The sequence below is a fragment of the Loxodonta africana genome, chromosome 1 (assembly GCF_030014295.1).
Source record: "Loxodonta africana isolate mLoxAfr1 chromosome 1, mLoxAfr1.hap2, whole genome shotgun sequence".
In the NCBI taxonomy this organism is placed as follows: Eukaryota; Metazoa; Chordata; class Mammalia; order Proboscidea; family Elephantidae; genus Loxodonta; species Loxodonta africana.
In genome coordinates this window covers 42,280,663-42,301,178 of record NC_087342.1, presented here as the reverse complement: position 1 = coordinate 42,301,178, position 20,516 = coordinate 42,280,663, and the positions used below count along the sequence as shown (strand labels likewise).

General features: G+C 49.3%; 1 protein-coding gene across 1 annotated transcript in view; it reads left to right on the top strand.

The window, feature by feature from the left end:
- Positions 1-20,516, top strand: part of SLC22A23 (solute carrier family 22 member 23) — a 230,376-nt gene that overhangs the window by 184,985 nt on the left and 24,875 nt on the right. Inside the window, exons 5-6 of the mRNA XM_003417860.4 lie at positions 9,887-10,014; positions 16,901-17,003. Of these exons, the coding sequence (XP_003417908.2) occupies positions 9,887-10,014; positions 16,901-17,003 (231 nt within the window). The remainder of the gene's footprint in view (positions 1-9,886; positions 10,015-16,900; positions 17,004-20,516) is intronic.

Here is a 20,516-nt window from a genome sequence, read left to right as displayed (position 1 = left end):
TGCACTGAAGGCATTGGTAGAAAAACAAGGCTCCAGGGAATGACTGAATACCAATTGAGATGTTTCAACAAATGGATGCAACACTGGTAGTACTCACTTGTCTATGCCAAGAAATTTGGAAGATAGCTATCTGGCCAACTGACTGGAAGAGATCCATATTTGTGCACATGCAACAGAATGTGGAAATTATTTAAAAAAAATTTTTTTTTATCATTCACATCACGTGCAAGTGAAATTTTGCTGAAGATAATTAAAAAACAGTTGCAGCAGTGCATCGACAGGGAACTGCCAGAAATTTAAGCTGGATTCAGAAGAGGACATAGAACAGGGGATATCACTGGTGATGGCAGATGCATCTTGGCTGAGAGAGAATACCAGAAAGATGTTTACCTGTGTTTTACTGACTAAGCAAAGGCATTCAGCTATGTGGATCTTAACAAATTATGGATAACATGGCAAAGAATGGGAATTCCAGAACACTTAATTGTACTCATGAGGAACCTGTCTGTAAACCAAGAGGCAGTCGTTTGAACAGAACAAGAGAATACCGTGTGTTTTAAAATCAGGAAGGGTGTTTGTCAGGGTTGTATCTTTTCACCATACTTATGCAATCTGTATGCTGAGCAAATAATCCGAAAAGCTGAACTATATGGAGAACACAGCGTGAGGATTAAAGGAAAACTCATTAACAACCTTCATTATACAGATGACACAACCTTGCTTGCTGAAAGTGAAGAAAACTTGAAGCATTTACCTACTGATGAAGATCAAAGACTACAGTCTTCAGTATAGATTACATATTAACATAAAGAAAACAAAAATCCTCGCAACTGGACCAATAAGCAACATCATGATAAATGGAGAAAAAATTGAAGTTGTCAAGGATTTCATTTACTTGGATGCACAATCAAGCCCATGGGAACAACAGTCAAGATATCAAACAATGTATTGCACTGGGCAAATCTGTTGCAAAAGACCTCTTTAAAGTGTTAAGAAGCAATGATGTCACCTTGAAAACTAAGGTAGGCCTGACTCAAGCTGTGGTATTTTCAATCACCTCATAATGCATGTGAAAACTGGACAGTGCATAAAGGAGACTGAAGAAGAATTGGTGCCTTTGAATTATGGTGTTGTCATAGAATGTGGAATATACCATGTACTGCCAGAAGAATGAAAAATCTGTCTTGGAAGAAGTACAGCCAGAATGCTCCTTAGAAGCAAAGATGGCAAGACTTGGTTTCATGTACTTTGGACATGTTATTAAAAAGAGGGACCAATCCCTGGAGAAGGACATCATGCTTGGTAAAATAGAGGGTCAGCAAAAAAAAAAAAAAAAAAAGACCTTCAATGAGATGGGATTGATACAGTGACTCCAACGATGGGCTTTAAACATAGCAAATGCTTGTGAGGATAGCGCAGGACCAGACAGTGTTTTGTTCTGTTGTACATAGGGTTGCTCTGAGTAGGAACCAACTTGACGGCACCTAACAACAACAACAAGGGTCTCAAGACCCAAGTTCAGGACTGACTCTGCCATTAATGTTTACCCTAGGCCAGACACTGCCTGTGTTTGGGACTAAGTCCACCCCTCCAATGGGGGCTCTGAAATTCAGTGTTGTATGTTTGGCTTTTCTTGATGATTGACTCAAGGGCTATTACTATGGTCATCAGTTCCTCCTGTGTTATAGGAGAGCGACACCTCCAGAAGTTGCTACAGAGTGTAAAGCATTTGCACCTACCTCAAATGGGTTTGCGCATCTGTGCTGTCCATTGGCTGACTTCCTGGTGTCTCCCCAAATCTGTTGTCAGCTCATCATTCCTGTGGCTGCAGGGCCCGCCCTGCTCATACTGCCTGCCCAGGGCTATTTTCTAACCTGGACTTCAGGTGTACAAGGAAGAGCCTGGGGGTTTTTCTGTGCATGGAGATTGTGTTTCCAGTGAAAGACTTAGTGACCTCCTGTTGTTCCATCAGAAGCCTCTTTCGCTTAATTTCTGGCTCTTGGCTTTTTTTAGAATAATGGAAGCCACAGGGTAAGTGGCCTGTGATACATGCAGTGGTTTCATGTTCCAAGGACAGGATGGAAAATGATGTTGTTCAAGTTGTGCTGAGATGAGACTGACCTCATGTTAACATCCTCAGCAAAACAACTAGGGAATGACTGTGGATTGTATCCAGGACCTCAGGGTAGAAACCATTGTGCACACACTTAGGGGCAATGTCTCTGGCCACTGGGGGCAGATATGGGCCACTCTGGAGGAAAGGGGGTTTTTAGAACAAAACACCTTGTTCCCTGGACTGTGGAGGCAACGTGACATAGTGAAGGAGCTGCTGTGGTATGTGGGGAGGTGTTCCAGATATACGTGGAAGAATACACTTCTGAGCAGTGGAGTTATCACATAGCAGGTCGGGGGGCGTGGCAGTGCAGGGCATGGCAGTGGGGCTAGAGGTCAAGAGGACATTCATCTTCCCAATACTTTTGTTTTTAACATAGAAAAAAATTTATCCGTCACGTAAGTAAAAATTAATCTCGTAACCAAACTCTTTGGGCCCAGTTTCCTCATCTAGCACACTGCTGGCAGTGCCTGGCCTAAGCTGTGGGGGAGGACAGCTGCAGTCAGCCTTGGGAAGTGCCTGCTAACACAGTCCCTGCACTAAGTAGACACCAACAGCGTTCTTCCCTTCCTCAGATGGCCCCACCACTGTTCACCTGAAACGCTGGGGATCAGGTTTGTAGAATTTTTTGGACTTCAGAAAGGTAATATAGTGCATAATCCTGAGTGTTCTTGAACACCCATCGGGTCTGGGGCAACACTATGTAATCACACACAGGACTCCCTGCAGTGGATGTGTACGCCGTCACAGCAAGTGAGATGGCCAACGCCAAGCACCCATACTCCCAGGCATCAGGTTTTGCTCCAGTGAGCTCAGCTCCATTCAGGTTTTGGTGCCAAATGGGTTACACAGAAGGCTCTTTTTGGATTTCAGAACTGTTTGGATTCTGGAATTGTGAATAGGGATTGTGGCCTTCCTAACCCTCCTGATGGGTGAGGCCCCTTCCTGGGACATGATTCTTAGGAGGCCTGCGGACAGTCTGCCATGCCATGGAGCACGAGAGGCCTGTCTGCAGTAGGAAGATCCTGAGGAACTCTGTAGGGTCAGGTGGCTGGAAGGGTCAAAGGAGAGCTAAGCTGAGACCCAGCCAGTGGGGGAAGCCAAGGAGGTGCCTGTAAGTGTGTGGGTCTGTGCCCAGTCTCGACACGTTAAGGAACCATGATCTGGTGCCCTGCGCCTCAGTGTGGTATCTGCTCAGCACGCACACACTGACAGAAACATCTGCCAGCTAGACCACCCAGGAAGCAAGCTTCCTGGAAGCAAGCTTCCTGGAAGCATCACTGGACGCAGCTGGGGACTTGGGGATGCACCATCTACAGCAAAGGGTATCTCTGCTACTCCAGGTGGCCTCATGTGCCACACCCAACCCAGCGCCCCTCTGCTGCTCCTTCCTGGTTGGGGTCCCTGTGGCTTGGACGCTCTGATCCAGGACACTGGCTTCACCCAGAACAGCTCGCTCTTTGGAAGCAAAGGCTTCTCCACACCACACCCCAGCACTTAGCTTTGCCCCTAGAAGGACAAGTGAAAACTATTATTTTGGGCCCTCTCAATCCCTCTCAGAAGTCCTGAGGGCTCATGGAACTGCCCAGCTTAGAGGGATCCCTCTTCAGGTGGAAACGCCGAGCTCCTTTCCATCACCCCAGCCTGAAAATCTCCAGCCTGGGAAACTTCGGTCGTACCCCATGGGGCAAGACAAGCCGTTCACTCTGTGGAAGGCCTTCCTTTTCCTGCACTGCGGGCTTCCTGGCTGGTAGCTCCTCCTGCCCCATTGATGTGTCGTCATATCGAACAACTGCAAAGATTGCCTTGGCCACTGCCACTTCTGGTGCCAACTGTCAGGCACCCACTAGGAAGCCACTCTGGCCTTTCTTCATGACTGCCCCCCTGGTTTGGGAAGCCACCCTCACAGCCACTTTCCACCATCCAAGCATGAGGGTACCGGGTGACATCGCTTCCAGCCAACTACCCTGCCTTTTCATTTTTGTTGTTGAAAATAATCAGCCTGATTTCTCTGAGGCTCAGCTTTGCTTCTTTTAGGTCCTGGGCCCACTGGCTCACTTTTCGATTTGCAAGGTGTTACTAAATTTTTTACTTGTTAGGAGAGGTTTCATTGAATTCCCGTAACGTGGCCACCCTACACATTACATAAAGGAAAACTGCCATCTTTGGACTTTTTCATCGACCCACAGTTCAAGGAGTTCTCTCTGTCTTTGCAGCAGATTTAAGTGCACACAGGTATCACAAAATCCATTATTCCATTTGTGTGCCCTCTGGGCCTGCGGCATTCTGGGATGTCTTTGGCAACCTTGTTAGAATAGCATTTCCCAATCTTCAGTCATTTAAGCATCACTTATGTATTCTGGGTCTGTTTCTTTGCCATGTCCACTCTGTGGACCCAAGTCAAGACAGTGTGGGTTCAAATCCCAGCTCTGCCCTTGAGTATCTGTGTAATCTTAGGCGACAGACTTGACCTTTCTTTGCCTCCCTTTTCCCACCTGTAAAATAGGGACAGTAACAGTACCACCACATAATGAGCTTGAAAGCTAATACATAAGGAACTTGGAACAGTGCCTGGGAAATTTAAGTCCAGTTGTAGCGAAGGAAGGAAGTGGGAGACTAGTTACGTGACTAGCGGGAACCTGCCCACGGGCGCCGACGCCTCTCCCGCTGAAACCCCTTCGCTTCACTCTGGACGGGTGGCTGCTGCTCACTAGGTTCCCTAACTTTCACAACCCCACCCAGCACACCTCAGCCCAGCCTACCCCGCCTCTGTAAAGACTCCCCGAGCACCTTCTTCGCCCCCTCCCCAGGACTGCCCACCCTCTTCTTTAGCCCCCACTGTATCCCATGCTAATGAACCTCTGAGGTGGCACAAATGATTTGCACTCAACTGCTAACCCAAAGGTTGGTGGTTCAAACCCACCCAACAGCACCGCAGAAGAAAGACTGGCAATCTGCTCCCATAAAGATTACAGCCAAGAAAACCCTATGGAGCAGCTCTACTCTGTTGTAACACATGGGTTGCGATGAGTCGGAATCGACTCAATGACAATGTATTTTGTCTTTTGGGTTTTTTTGTTGTTGTTTTTTTTTGTATCCTATACTATACAAAAAAAAAAAAAACCCAGTGCCGTCAAGTCGATTCTGACTCATAGTGACCCTATAGGACGGAGTAGAACTGCCCCATCGAGTTTCCAAGGAGCGCTTGGCGGATTTGAGCTGCCGACCCCTCGGTTAGCAGCCGTAGTACTTAACCACTACGCCACCAGGGTTTCCTGTACTATACAAATCACTCATAAATCTATTGTGTGTGTGTTTACTTACTTTTTGCCTACCTGTTTATCTATCTAAATGTTCCTTGAGGTCAGGAACATATCGTATTCACCTTTGCAGTGACAATGCTCGATACATACTAGAGAAAACAATCTGGTGACTAAGTGAAAACTGGAGACCCGGAAGAGGCCTGCACCCACTTCTTCAATTCTAAGAGCACATGGTGCATTTTCAAGTGGAGCTAGCTGTGAAACCTTTCTACAAGTTTTGCAATTCTCAAAGATTGTCTAGGCAGAGATGTGCTCATGGCCATTTCTCATAGGGGATTTGTTTATTTCCATCACTGTTAGTCAGCCTGACTCTTGTCTGTAGACACAGCTTTGGGGTGACAGGATTGAGTGACAGCAACTGGCTGACTGTGGAGAGTTGCATGGCCACGTTGCGCAGTCCCGTTGGCCTGTGCGCTGCTGGATCGCACACAGAAGCTCCTTGTGGGACACAGGTCTCTGTCTGTAGCTCTGAATCCTGGAAGAAGCGGGGGCGCTTCTGAAGGACAAGGGCTCTTATGGTCCTGATAAGAGGTGCACACAGCTGTGTCTGCTGGGGTCTAATGGCCTCGACTGGTGGAATCCCAGTAACAGAAATGTCTGCTGCTTATGCATAACCCAAAAAAACCACCAAGGCAGGGCTTTATCTGGAAGACAAAATGATGCTACTCAACACACCTCTTTGTATTTTCCCTGAGTGGCCACCCACGTCCCATCCGGGAATCAGAGCTGCTGGTCTGTGAGCACATGGCTGCAGCCTCCCTCCTCCCCCAGCCCCACCTTGTCATAAAGCTTTAGGACAGATTGAGGAGGGGGACTTCAGGTTTCGAGTGATGAAAATGTTGTGTTTCAGACATCTCCCCATGCTTGTTTACTCACTCCTGTGTCTCAGCACAGGGTGCTCTGGGGATAGGCTCTGGGGCTTGGAAGGTAGAGGTATGTCATCTCCCTCTGCTGCCTCCTGTTCTCCAAATGGCCTTCTTCTTGCCCTGCATCACATTTCTTTATGGTCTTGATTGCACATTCTGTTCCCTGCTGTGGAGTTTGTTCCATGAACATTTCCATATACATAACTTGAAGGTACTTTAAAAGGACACAAACTGACATGTGTTATATACTATATTTTTACACTTTAAACAAACAAACAAAAAAAAAAGCCCAACCCTGTTGCCATCCAGTCTATTAGACTCATAGCGATTCTATAGGACACAATAGAACTCCCCCATTCAGTTTCCAAGGAGAAGCTGATGGATTCGAACTACCGACCTTTTGGTTAGCAGCCCAGCTTTTATTTTATACTTCAGATGCCACATATTAACATATTAGCTGATCTCTAGTTGTTGTTGTTAGCTGTCCTCCAGTCAGCCCCCAACTCACGGCAACCCCAAGCGCAACAGAATGAAACACTGCTCAGTCCTGCGCCATCCCCACGATGGGTCGTAGACTGGACCATTGTGATCGCCAGGCCTTACTTCCTAGTCCACCTTAGTCTGGAAGCTCCACTGAAACCTGTTCAGCATCATAGCAACATACAGTCCTCCATGGACAGACAGGTGGTAGCTGTGCTTGAGGTGCATCTGCCAAAAGTCAAATCTGGGTCTCCCACATGGAAGGCAAGAATTCTACCACTGAACCGCAACCCCCGCCTCCCCCGCCACCAAGTGGTCTTTCAGCTCTCTTTAAAAGATTCTCCTGAAGTTGTGAAGTCTATTTGAGCTCCTATAAATGTGTCTCTGATCAAGAAGGGAGAAGCTCAGCTCTGGCACTGAACGTACAGGCTGTATACACCCACCCACACTGGCTGGCAAACACCCATCCAGGCCAGTCCATGCCAGGCTCTGCCACTTTGCTGAGGGACAGCCGTGGATGATAGGTAGCCTGCACGCTGTGAGATGCAGTATAGGAAGTGTCTCCTCTGCCCTGAGTGTTGCTGGGAGAAGCGTCGTTGCTCAGCTCCAAAGTCCTGCCATCATCCACCTTGGAGCCTGCACACAGAGTGGCCTATCTGAGAAGGAGTGTGCCAAAATCAGAGCCTGAAAGGAACTGTCAGAGTAGCAGGGTAACCCACCTGTCTCCCTACCAATAACTTGAGCAGACAGGTTCACATGGAGAAAGTGGTTTTAACAACACAAAGAATACGTTTGAATTATTAGCTGTGTACAGAATCCTGTGTACAGTAATAAAATACTTTTCCTGCACAAACAGAAGGTTTGCAATGATTGATCACATCCTGTGTCACAATGCAATACCCAGCAAAGTAGCAAAGAATCCAGTAATGCAGACTGTGTCATCTGATAGTAATTAATTAAACATGAACAAAGATTGCAACCCCATAACTTGCCCCACTAAGCCTATACCTTTTAAAATGTAAAAACACGCAGTGGTTAAGAGCTCAGCTGCTAACCAAAAGGTTGGCAGTTCAAGTCCACCAGCCGCTCCTTGGAAACCGTATGGGGCAGCTCTGCTCTGTCCCATAGGGTCGCTATGAGTCATAATTGACTTGAGGCAACAATTGTTTGTTTTTAAATATATTTCATGTTGTTAGTGGTTGCCATCAAGTGGGTTCCAGCTCATGGTGACCCCATGTATATCAGAGTAGAACTGTGCTCCATAGTTTTCAAGACTGTGACCTTTCAAAAGCAGATGGCCAAGCCTGTCTTCTGAGGCACTTATGAGTGGGTTCGAACCACCAACCTTTCAGCTAGTACTCAAGTGCTTAATCATTGGTGCCACCCAGAGACAAAAATCCTAATGGAAATCACAAAACATTTAGACTCAAATCATAGTAAAAACTAGTATTTCAAAACTTGTGAGATGTAGCTAACGTGATAAATAGGAATACTTAACAGTCTTAAATGGTTACATTAGAAAAGAAGAATTAAAGTTAATGAGTATCTATCTCAAGAAACCAGAAAAGGACAGTAAACCCAAATACGTCAGAAAAAGGAAGAAATCTAGATGGGAACTTAAGCTGTAGGGACTGGCGTTTGCGTCAGGTGATCTCATTATAAAGACCTGACAAACATATGGCAAGTCATTATCTGTATAATACTGATGTTATGTTATATTCTGAGTATTTCTGTTTGTTTAAATTATGTTATTCAAAGTTAATTTTTAAAAACCGTAAGCCAGTAAAACAAATGTTAACTTCCATTACTTTTTTTAAAAATTGGTGCCTACAATTTGAAACATTTTTATGGCTTTCCACTTGGGGCTCCTTTGTGAAACTGTGCAGGCTTCCTGGCCCTCAGCTGCAGCTGCTCAGGAGGGAGCTTCAGCTCCCCCCAAGGCCCCCTGGTCTCCCAGAGTGAAGTAACATCAGGCTCAGACCATCTCAAACATACCACCCAATTCTGTGGGAACCTGCCTGGCTGTTTCTGTAAAATATATTAACAAGCAAATGGAAACTGAATCTTTGTTCATATAGGTAAGGGGGTGGCAAAGCTGTTATTAGATATTGATGTGATGTGACTGTGAAATAAGAAATTACCACTAATACTCTTGCAAGCTCCTGAATTAATTTAATTAAAGACAATCTGAGGTGCAAGGCAGGTGCCTAGTTACAAAAGGATAACTGATCAATGTGACTTGTGATTTTATTGATACTGTGTAATTAAAATACAGTGCTAACCTGAACACTGAGGTTGACAGAAGGCTACAGTTGCCATTTTTGTTGCTGCCTGTCTTTGTAATGAAGCTTTGCTGGCACACAGCCATTCATGTAAGGATCTGCAGCTGCTTTTTGCTGCACGACAGAGGTGAATGGTTAGGACAGAGACCACATGGCCTGCAAAGTCTAAAATATTTACTGAAAAAGTTTGGTGACTCCTGCTCCAGTCCCTTTGATTGGCCTGTAAATTATTATCATAGTCGTGAATTTACAGAATGTGTCCATATTAATAAAATACCACTTTCTCTTCTACTGGGGCCCCTCACAACATTTTGTCTTAACAAAGGAGTCTATTGCCAGTAAACCTTGAGAAGCCCTGTTGTACAGCACCAGGTGGGGAAGTGATGTGCACAAGCCCTGGGAAAGTGAGCCTTCTGATGTTTGAAAGCTGAAAATAATGACTGTCGGGTTGGTAGTGTGTGGGCTAAGTTTTTAAGCTTAAAATCGTTCTGTTAATATTTGTTTTTTTGTGTGTGACAAAATGTAACAAAAGCAACTCTTCGATATATTGCCTACACATGCTTCAGAAATTCGTGGGTATCTTGAAAAGTATACAGTGACTTCTTGACACAGTTGGAAGAAAATTGTTCATATGTGCCACATTTTAAACCCTTGATTTTTGCACATTCTAACAGGAAATTATAAACCTTTCTGCCCCAGCTGCTTTCACCCTATGGGCTCATGAGCGATCTGTGACTGTCCACCACACAGGGTAGAGCCTAGACTAGCCTGCGTGCCTTGCAGAACGCGAAGGATCTACCGTTTCCCTTTGTCTCTCTGTAGGATCTTCCCAGAGTCCCTGCGGTGGCTGATGGCGACCCAGCAGTTTGAGTCCGCCAAGAAGCTGATTCTGCACTTCACCCAGAAAAACCACATGAGCCCTGAGAGTGACATCAAAGGAGTGATGTCGGGTGAGTACACTGGCCCAGCCATGGCACTGATAGGGAAGAGCCTAGGCCAGCCATTTCCTGTACAGCTGTCCTGGCCCTGCCTCAGCATCCAGTAGCCAATTGGTCTGCATGGAGGCGGCTGCAGCCGTGTGAGCCCAGTGACATAAGCTCAGTTCTCCCTGCCTCTAGGTGCAGGCTTCTTCCCTTACTGAGTCTAGCACACATCAGCCCTGGGGAGCCCGTCCAAATCCCAACAGGCGTCTGATCTTCCAGGACCTGCTTGGGGGGTGGAATCCACACTGGCCTGCCAGCTTCAGATGGGGCCAGAGCCCCTACCTCTTAAACGTGGTTTTCAGAGGGCTGCCGGTGGCTATTCTGGCCATGGCCTGTTTGCTGGCCAGCTGCAGACCTGGGGACGTGAAGTGTTTGGCACTGTGGGCTTGTCCACCAGGCATTACCACGTCCCAGTCAGGCTGCCTTGCAGGGGCCATGGTACACCAGGAGGTTAGAACCCACATTCCACGACCTCTCCTGCACCGAGCCTTGGGCCTAAGCCCTGCAAGCCTGCGTTTGTACTCAGATCCAGAAGAGGGTCTAGTGTAGCCCTGTGCAAACCACCAGCAGATCCATCCCAAGCTCTGACCCGCCACCCTCACCTGACAGGCTGTTACAGATGGCATTGCCTGGGAAAATCATCTACAAACACTTTTCCAAGAGAGAACATCCGTGTCCCCGCCCCTCCCCAGCCTGAAGTTCTCGGGACAGTGATTCACTCGTTCATCCAGCCATCTTTATTAAAAGCTGCCCCATGCCAGCACTGCCCACGGGCTTACATTCAGGAGCAGTGAGATGTGAGTTTGTCAGGAGAGTTCATGCTGTAAAGGAAGGGTCTGGAGGGCAGCCAGGTAGGGTTGCAGTCGGCAGGGCAGGTCTGGCTCTACGGTGGCATGGCAGCAGACACCTGAGCAGGTAACAGAATTCGCCCTGCAGTGCTCCATTAACAACAGGAAGAGAACGCGTGAGAACCTGAACCAGGGGAGCCAGAGCCTCCTGGCTGGGAAGGATTTCTGGAGCCACGGAGCCCACGGGTTCCTAGACTGGCTTTTCATTAAGACTTCTGATCCAGGACATCTGGGTTTGGTGCCTATAAAAGTTCCCCCAGCGATGGTGCTGACCTACCAGGACGATACCACTGCCTAGGCCTGTGCCCCTGACTTGAGCACGTCAGCACTTCAGCACAGGTGAGGAGTTGAGGGGAACCCAGGAGCTCTTGCTCTGTTGGAATAAAGAAGGACAGCCCCAGGGCTGACATGAAGAGTCCCAAGTGCTGGGCTTTGCCAGGGGACCTCGGTGAGCCCTTCTCATCAAGTGGTGGTAATGACAGATGAGACAGCATTCAGTGGGGCTCTGCGCCACCCGCAGTGATTCACAGATACTAACTTGTATGTAATATTGAATCCTAACTGCTGTACATGCGTTAACTTATATTTCTTCACAGTAGTCCTATGAGGGATTGTAGTTGTCCCTGTTTGCAGATGAGGCACAGAGAGGTTAAGTAACCTGCCTGAGGTCACACAGCTGGTCAGTAGCAGAGCTGGGACTTGAACTCAGCAAGTCCAGACCAAAGCCCCTGCCCTGTGGTGCTTCTGAGAGATAGACACAATTGTTAAAGGTGCTGTATGGATGGGAATAAGTAGTCAATGGACTTCGTGCCTCCTTGGCCACTTGCTTATTCTTCAAAATGTTTACTATCTTGGACTGTCCAGGCAGGGCCAGATTATCCAATAAGCAAGGTAAGCATGGGCTTACTTGTGCTTACTTACTAAGCTGTAGTAAACAATTCCACATTTTTTCACCACATCAAAGATTCTGCTTCTAGGTATGACTGCCATCTGTCTCTCTCCCAACCCCACAGCACCTTCCTATAGAATCAAAGCCTCTTTTCAGATTTACAGTCCCTGACAGGGATGGCTGACTCAGTAAACAAGATAAGCACAGGCTTACTTGTGCTTACTTACTAATCTGTAGTGAACAGTTTCACGCTGATGTGACGTGGTGAAACCCATGTGAGATTGTTCACTATAGATTAGTAAGTAAGCCCGTGCTTACCTTGCTGATTGGATAATCCACCCATGTGTCCAGGTGTCCTCCAGAACTTCTCAGGCCCCACTGATTGGCAGGTTAATGTGCTCACCCTTGCATACAGTATAATTTGTTTCTGGATTTACTTAATAAAATCGTCACACTTCTTGCCGGTGAAAATATTGTCTGGGAAAAGCTTATTTTCTCAATCCTAATTACACGGATTCACTTCCCCTTCTATTTTTGGAACGTGGTATTGAATCTTTTTTTTTTTTTTTAATTTTTTTGTTGTTAAAACTGCTTATGAGTTCAGCTGGCATGTATCTCTACTCAGGTGTCTGCGCAGGAGGTTGGGCAAGAGGTAGTTTCTATGTGTGACTGAGCAAAGAGGAGGCATCTGGCTTCCACATGGGTGGCTGTCACAGGCCTCCTGGGGCACAGCTTTCCTCCCTGCCTGGACCTCTGCTCACTCGCCGTCAGGACACGGCCTATGGGCGGGGGAGGTGGGAGGTGGGCACCTGGCTGTTTCCTCTGCCTCCACCGCCCCTGGCAGCTATGCCCGTCTGGGCTCCTGAGATGAATCCCTGGACCCCCCTTCCAGTGGTCTTGCCCGGTGACCATACCAACACTCAGTCTCGGCTGGCCATCTCGTGCTTAGACCTGCTGGCTACCTTCTTGAGTAGGCCTGCCCTACTCTGCTTCCTGCTGCCCTTCTCTCTCGGCAGCCAGACCAGGGATGACCCCATTACTACCTGGCTTAGTGCTCCTCCATGCTTCCCAGGACACTAAGGATGGCCCCCAAGTCCTTGAAGCCAACTCGGAGACTGAGCTCTGCCCCTCTCCCCAAGCACTTGGCCTTCCAACAGCCCCCAGAATGCACCACGCCCTTTCTCCCCTCAGGGCCTGCCCTGGTCCTCTTGGCCCCGCTCTTCTCCTGGCCAAGGACTCGGGGGCCACGTGAGCCCAGGCCTCCAGGGCCAAGTCAGCCCCCAGTTACTTGCCATCATAGCTGCAGGCACTGTGCCAGTCCCCTCAGCCCAGCAGTGAGGAATGACTGTAGAATTTCTTGTCTCCGTCTGTCACCTTGCAGTGCTCGAGGGCTGACACACAGCCGGTGTCTGCCCGGCTTCTGCTGTACCCCAGTGCCACAGGGAACCTGATGCAGAGCCTACTCCCATGCATATTTACTGAGTGAATGAGTTGGGGGTCAGAAGGGCCAGGGAGTCTTACGTGGGAGCCAACTGCAGTTGCTGGCACTGTTGCCTCTGGGCGGATGAGGGTCTCCAGCTTGGATATACTTAGGTGTGGGTATGGGGAGCCGTGGAGGTAGAACAGGGTGTCAAAAGCATCCTACCCTTGGATTTAGGCTGACTTATCCTAGAAGAAAACCCGACGCTCCAAAATTCCTGGTTTCCATTCCTCTTTTAAAGTGTTCTTTGGCTTATCGTCGGACACGTCTGATTTTCTTAATGGCGTTTACGGTTGCACCCTCCCCGGTGTGACTCACAGTGTCGTCTTACAGCCAGCAGCATCACGAGGCTCAAGTACAGAGAGCTTTCCTAACCAGTGATACCCAACACTTCAGAAATTTACAGCAGAAGGAGAAGTCTTGCTGGCTCCCTTTGTGGCCAGGTAGACTGCAGCCCATGGCGAAAGGAAACCTTGGAATGGAGCACTCTCAAGCTTTGCTTTAGCAATAACAACCCTAGCACAGGTTAAACACATATGCACCACCGCGTTTAATGCTCCTCAGAGCCTTCAGAGGCAGATGAAATTGTTGCCCGTTGCCCCTGCTTTCCAGGTAGGGAAGTGAGGCTCAAAGAGGCCACCCCTTGTAGGAAACCCAGCTTCCTATTCCTGATGTTTCCCTCCAGGTAGAAGAGCTCTTAGTGGGAAGTGAGCCTCCAGGGGTGAGGTCATTTTGCTCCTTTCTTTTGTCCCTAGGGGTGAGACACATGCAGGGAACAAGTGCCCTGTGTCCTCCAGGGTTATCTGCTCTCTGGGCGCCCCCACTGGAGAAGCCAGTCTGCTCCAGCATGGCCAGGATGGGGCGGGGGGAGTCTGTGGTATTCGAAGGTTCAGCTACCAGGCCCATTTGGGGCTTCAGCCAGCCAGCCAGCCACGATTAGTCATCCCGGACTCATGGTAACCCCACGGGTGTCACAGTAGAACTGTGCTCCATAGGGTTTTCAGTTGTTGATTTTTTTTTGGAAGTAGATTACTAGGCCTTTCTTTCAAGGTACCTCTGGGTAGACTCGAACCTCCAGCCTTTCAGTTAGCAGCAGAGCACCACCCAGGGACTCCATTTAGGCTTCCTCCCCACCTACACAGCGGTTGTTTTGTGCCCTCTCCTGCCTCTTGTCAGTTGCTCAGAACCTGATGTGAAAAGAGGTTCCAGCATCAGGCACCTCCAAGTCCTCAGTGTTACGTAAGCTGATGAAAGTTACGGCACTGGTGAGTGATGACACTAAGATCTGATGCAGGCAGGTGACTCCAGAGTCCTTGCTTGTGACCGCTTGGGCAGACAAGTGTCCTTCTTGTGTATCAGGCCCCTGGCTAGATGAGACCACGTGCGCGGAGGGAGAGTTACAAAGATGAGAGTGCTGGGTCAGCTGTCCACAGTGTGGGCACGCCTAGGTGAGCCGTCCACAGTGTGGGCACGCCTAGGTGAGCCGTCCACAGTGTGGGCACGCCTAGGTGAGCTGTTGGTATTGCCACCGTCACCTCCAGCTGCTTCTGGAACAGTCCTGTTCCAGTAGCCAAGAGCCACCATCGCCTAATCTGGACCTGCGAGCTGAGGGGCTGGGTGAGAGAGAGAGATGAAGCTTTCTCAACTTCCAAGCGTGGGCCTGGGGTCACACAGCAGTTTCACTGGAGCTTTGAGTGTGTGCATTTTTTTTTAATAACTTCTGTGATCTATTCTTTTTTTTTTTTTTTTTGGTCATCTCTTGGTTATCATTTCTATAATTGGTGCTTTTCAAGTTCCACCAGTGACACATGAACATGACACAGGATAAGCCAGTTATCTCACCCCCACCCCCAAGCCCACTCAGATCACACCTCTCTTTTTTCCCTGCATCTAAAACAGGAAGTAAGGAAATTCCAGAAATGGTGGCACGGTATCCCTCAGATATAGGGATTCATGCCGTGCCGGTGACCCTGTCGGTGCCCCTGCTGATGACAGAGTCCAAAAAAAAAACACTTTAAAATAAAAAAACTCCTTAAACCTTTATGGATAAACAGTATATTTTCCCTTCAACTTGTAATAATGTGGCCGGTGACCTTCCCCCCCTGGGTGGCAGACAAGAGGGAAGAGGAGGAGGTTGAACATGGGGCCTCCAGGGTGACAGTGGCCCTAGGACATCCCAGGGCAGGCCCTGGAGAACGCTGACAGGGTCCCTGCCCCATAGTTGTTTTCCAAGCACTAAGGGCTTCCTCAGTGGGCTGGGCCCGCCCATACCCCCTGCCGTTTTGCAAACAAATCATTTATTTTGAAATAGCATTAGATTTACAGGGAAGTTGCATGGATGCAGAGTTTCTGTGCACCTTCCCTCAGGCTCCCTGAGGGCTGATGTCTTTCATTACCACAATGCGTTGGTCACACTGGGTCCTTGCTATGAAATGGACCCCAGCCTTTATGGGGATCTCCCGGTTTCTCCATTCCTGAACCCGTCCTGCCCCAGGACCACATGGACGCAGGCGCCTGTCTCCCCAGCCGCCTCTGGGCTCTCAGAGTTTCTCAGCCTTCCTTGCTTTCCAAACTGGGACAGTCTTGCAGAGTCCTGGTCACCCACCACTTCTGTTAAGTCTCCTGTCTCTTGTATAGCACTTCAGTAGGGAGATTAGCTGGACTTTCTGCTCACAGGCCTGTGAGGAAGCTATGGAGGCCTTTCCTTGTTTTGATCTTCCCTGTTAAATTGACAAATCAACACCAGGCCTTTAGCAAACTACTTGACCTTATTAACATGACACTGGAGTGCTTTTAGACTCCAAAACTTTGAACCAAAACACTCTCCAACTTGTTCAGTTTACCTAGCTCCAAATAACTTTTGACTTTTAACTAAGATATATGTATATGTACATACACATGTGTAGACATAAATACATGTATGTGTAGCTAGACATGGAGTCCTCGGGTGGTGCAAATGGTTAACACACTAGGCTGCTAACCAAAAGGTTGGAGGTTTGAGTCTACCCAGAGGCACCTTGCAAGAAAGCCCTGGCAATCTACTTCTAAGAGGTCACGGTCATGAAAACCCTATGAAGCTGTTTGATGCTGCACACACGGGGCTGTGATGCATTGGAGGTGACTCGATGGCAATTGGTTATAGGTATATATACGTTTATTTACTTATCTCCCAATGGTGCCTGTACTCTAGGGGCAGTCACATTCTGTCCTGCCCACCACACTGAGGAGCTTCTGTGCGTGCTGTCCCTGGGCCTTTTCAGCTTAAGTGACGCTGACGGATGCAGACTCCATAAAGAAAAGAACTGCTTGTTTTCATCTGTTGGTGCCCCAATTAGTGCCTCAGGGACCTAGAATATCATCATTCAGTTCTATACTTGGGCAAAAGTGAAATGGCTTAGTGCTGCTTGTTTACTTGTGTGTGTTCTGCCTGGTTCCATGAGAAGGTTTGCGATGGCAACTGAAACTGAGCGTGCTTCATGGCTCACCTCCAGGCACCATAGGGAAGTGTAAACTGGGTGGTTAGTTTTTTTGCGTCCACTTTCTATCCATAAAGTGCAGACCCTTTCCCCAGGCTTGTGGGAAACACTGTCTACCCTATCCACAAGTCTCAGTGGTCATGTGGCCCATTTCTTGCAGAGCTGGAGAAGGAGCTGTCCCGGACGCCCAAGAAGGTCTGCATCGTGAAGGTGGTAGGCACCAGGAACCTGTGGAAGAACATCGTGGTCCTGTGTGTGAACTCGTGAGTCTGCGGGGAGACTGCAGAGTGCCGTGGGAGGGGTGCAGAAGGGACTCAGTCCTCCCTGCTGGACTGTGAAGGACAGCTTTGCAGGGGCTCACATGCTTGTCAGGGTCCTAGTCCCTAGGGTCTGTCCTTTGCTAGGGGATCACAGGGCTATCTGGTGAACATCACAGAGCTTCCTAACCCTAACCCTGCCGCTGGGTCTGAAGGGTACGAGTGCTGGAAGAAACTGACCCGCCCCCAGCCTTGAGGTATCTGGTCAGGTCAGGGGCAGCCTGGTCAACATACCCTGTGCGCTACACAAATAAGAATTTTCCATGTGTGCTGTGAAGAGGGTGGGGAGCTGTGAACTATTTCACACAGAGATGGTGGTAAAATGAGTGTCTCCTCGTATTTCACAAAGAGCAGTTCTGTGGGTGTCTCATTTATCCAGTGTATATAAGTCCCAGGAGCTGGCACTAGCATCAGGCCCCTTTGGGGTGCGAGAGAAGACAAAGGTTTCGGTAAATGTTCTTCTTTCCGGAAATGACTCCTAAGGTGGAATTTTCAGGTGCTGTCCCAGGCAAGGGTATTGGACAAATGGGGCCTTAGCAGTCTCCTGAGCTCCTAAGCCAGGATCAACCCTGCCATCATGACCCATTTAAGCCAGGCTCCACCTGCCTCCTGGCAGCCATTCCCAGACTCAGAGGGTCCAGACCCCTGCAGCCAGCAAGTGTGGGAGTGCCTGCCTTCCTTTGTGTATGACAATGCACGACCTCTAGGGACTCTCTCAGTGGTTCCATCCCGCCCCTCCAGCCACCTGTTTGGTGTGTTGTCACTGGCCTGTTAGGCCCTTGTGACCCCTGTCACACCGTTTCCTGGCAGCTACTATCCCCTGGCTCATGTATACCTAGAAAGCCTTTCCTACCTTTGTCTGAAGGGCCCCTGCCTGACCCAGTGATGTCTGTCGTGAGGGTTGGAAGGGCCCCTCCTGTAGGGGTGCAGGTGGCACAGGTCAGAGGGCCCCCACTTCAGGGGTGCAGGTGGCACAGGTTAGAGGGCCGCCACTTCAGTGGTGCATGTGGCACGAGTCGAGGTTCCCCACTTCAGGGGTGCAGTTGGCGTGGGTCAGAGGGCCCCTCTAGCAGGGGCGTAGACACTGTGGGCCTTGATGCCCCCTCAGGGTTGATGAAGAGCACTTTGCTCTCCCCAAGCACTAAGGGAGGCTGGGGGGAGGAATTCTAGCTTTGGGATGGATGCCAGGAGCTGACACAGGAAGAGTCTCTGCGGGTGGTGCCGTGTGCACACGGCCACATCCCATGGGGCCCCGGGGAGCCCAGGAGACCCCCGACAGATGTGGGTGGGCACCGTCACCGCCTACGTGTCTCTGAGGCTGCACAGCTGCTCCTACATTCCTGCTTTCCAGGGTGGCCATCGGTCCCCAGGATCTGGACCGCGGTACCCAACAGGTTCATATGATCACGGGGGCAATAAACAGGCTGTGACCAGGGGTGGTAGGGAAGCAGGGATGAAGACAACTGCAGAGAACCTCCTGAGGACCAAGTGTTTTCACTCAAGCTGACTCCCACTGGCTTTTCCAGGAGGCACTTGAGTAGGGGCAGGTGTGAGGGGAGGGGTAGTTCTTTGGATGAGTACCTGTGGGAAGAGGCAGAGAACCTGTCCTAGAAGTGCCAGCTGAGTAACCTTGTTCACGTCACTCAAACTCTCCAAGGCTCTTTGCCCACCTGTAAAATGGATATGGCAACAGTTCGTACAGTGCTGCCGTGGGATTAAATGAAGTCACATGTGGAAAGCAGTTAGTGTCAGCCTGGCACCTGGTAAGCCTAAATAAGTGTCAAGGACAAATCCATCCAGTGAGGTTGTGCCTGGTGTCCTCTGGAATCCCATGACACCCACTCCCTTACTTCATCCTGCTGGTCTTCCCCCTCAGCAAGTGATGTCCAGAAGCTGGCAAGCCCACGACCTCCAACAAGGGCCTCAGGCCAGCTCCCTGCTCTGATGTTCAGGAGGCAAAGGCTCAAAGATGCTCGAACACCCCCAGGTCTTGGTCACAGAGTTTGTGAGCACTAGGGTCCAGAAGAGGCCCAGGCTCCTTCTTCCCTCTGTGAGCCCAGGTGGCAGTCAGCACCTCCAGACACCCAGCTCACTGGTTCTCCCACTTCTTGGCTTGGCTCTCACTGGGCAGCGCAAAGAATGAACCCCCAGGTCAGCAGAGGATCCTCTAATCCCAGATAGGGAAGTAAGGGAAGCGTCCTGGTGACAAGCATAGGCATTCCCTAACTCTTCTCACCTGCCAGGACCTTATGTACTTGCTTAAAGTGAGTGCCGGGGTGCCTGTGAGAAGAGGAGTGGCTGAGAGTAGGCTGCCTCAGGGGTCAGGGTAGGGCTCCCGGCTCTGTCGGCCTGCTTTCCTCACTCCCTCACACTGAATTTGCAGGTCATTTTTTTCACTTTTTTAAATGGAGATTGTTTTTGTGTGCCGTCAAGTCGATTCTGACTCATAGAAACGCTATAGGACAGGGTTTCTAGGCTGTAATTTTTATAACAGCAGGTTGCCAGGTCTTTTTTCCCTTGGAGGCCCTGGTGGGTTCGAACCATTGACCTTTGGGTTAGCAGCGAAGCACTTGACTATTGTGCTACCAGGGCTCCTTATTTTTGGAGAAAATATATTTAGTTGAAGGATTAAGCATACACCGGCAGCAAGATTCTGAGATTCCTCCAAAGAAACAGTCCTGTGCCCGTGGCTGTTTCTGAGCAGAAGGTAGCTAGTAGGGTGCTGGTGGGAGGGCACCATGACTGCAGGACCAAAGTGGCAACCCACCCTTCCCTCTCCAGTTCCTGAGCAGAATTACACGAGAGAGCCATGCCACATGTCCAGTGGGCGGCCTTCTGGCAGAAGACCCTGCCACTCATGTGGTCTGCTTGCATCTTTGCCCTGGCAGCCAGATGACATGGGAGTGAGGGAATCTCCTCTAGCATGACCCAAAAGAAATTCAGCCTGTGTTCACTAAGCCTGCTGGCCCCTGCCAGGCCAGGAGGGGTGTAGATGTCTACTGCTCCCCATTGCTGCTTCCCAATGATTTTGCCCTCATCTTGCCTCAGAAACACCAACTCCTTTGAAGCTTGTGACTCTAGGCCATACCACCCCCTACACCACCTACCAACCATGTGGTTGCTCCCTCTCAGTTACTGGTGATTACAGGACCAGGATCACTCTGTTTCTCTCCACTGTACTCCCAACCTGATTACTGGCAACATGGGCACTCACATCCTCACCTCCCAGGGATTGCCCTTCGCCCACCTCAACCTGGACTGAATCTTGACCTCATCATCACTGACCTCATCACTGGTCACACCATCACATCTGAGATGTCCATTTCATATTATCTGGCTTCCATACCCAGTCCTTTCGCCTGTCTTACCACATCTTTGCCCAAGATACCCCATCCTTTCTCCTATCCCACCACACCCCATCCTTTCTCCTGTCCCACCACACCTTAGTCCACCATACCC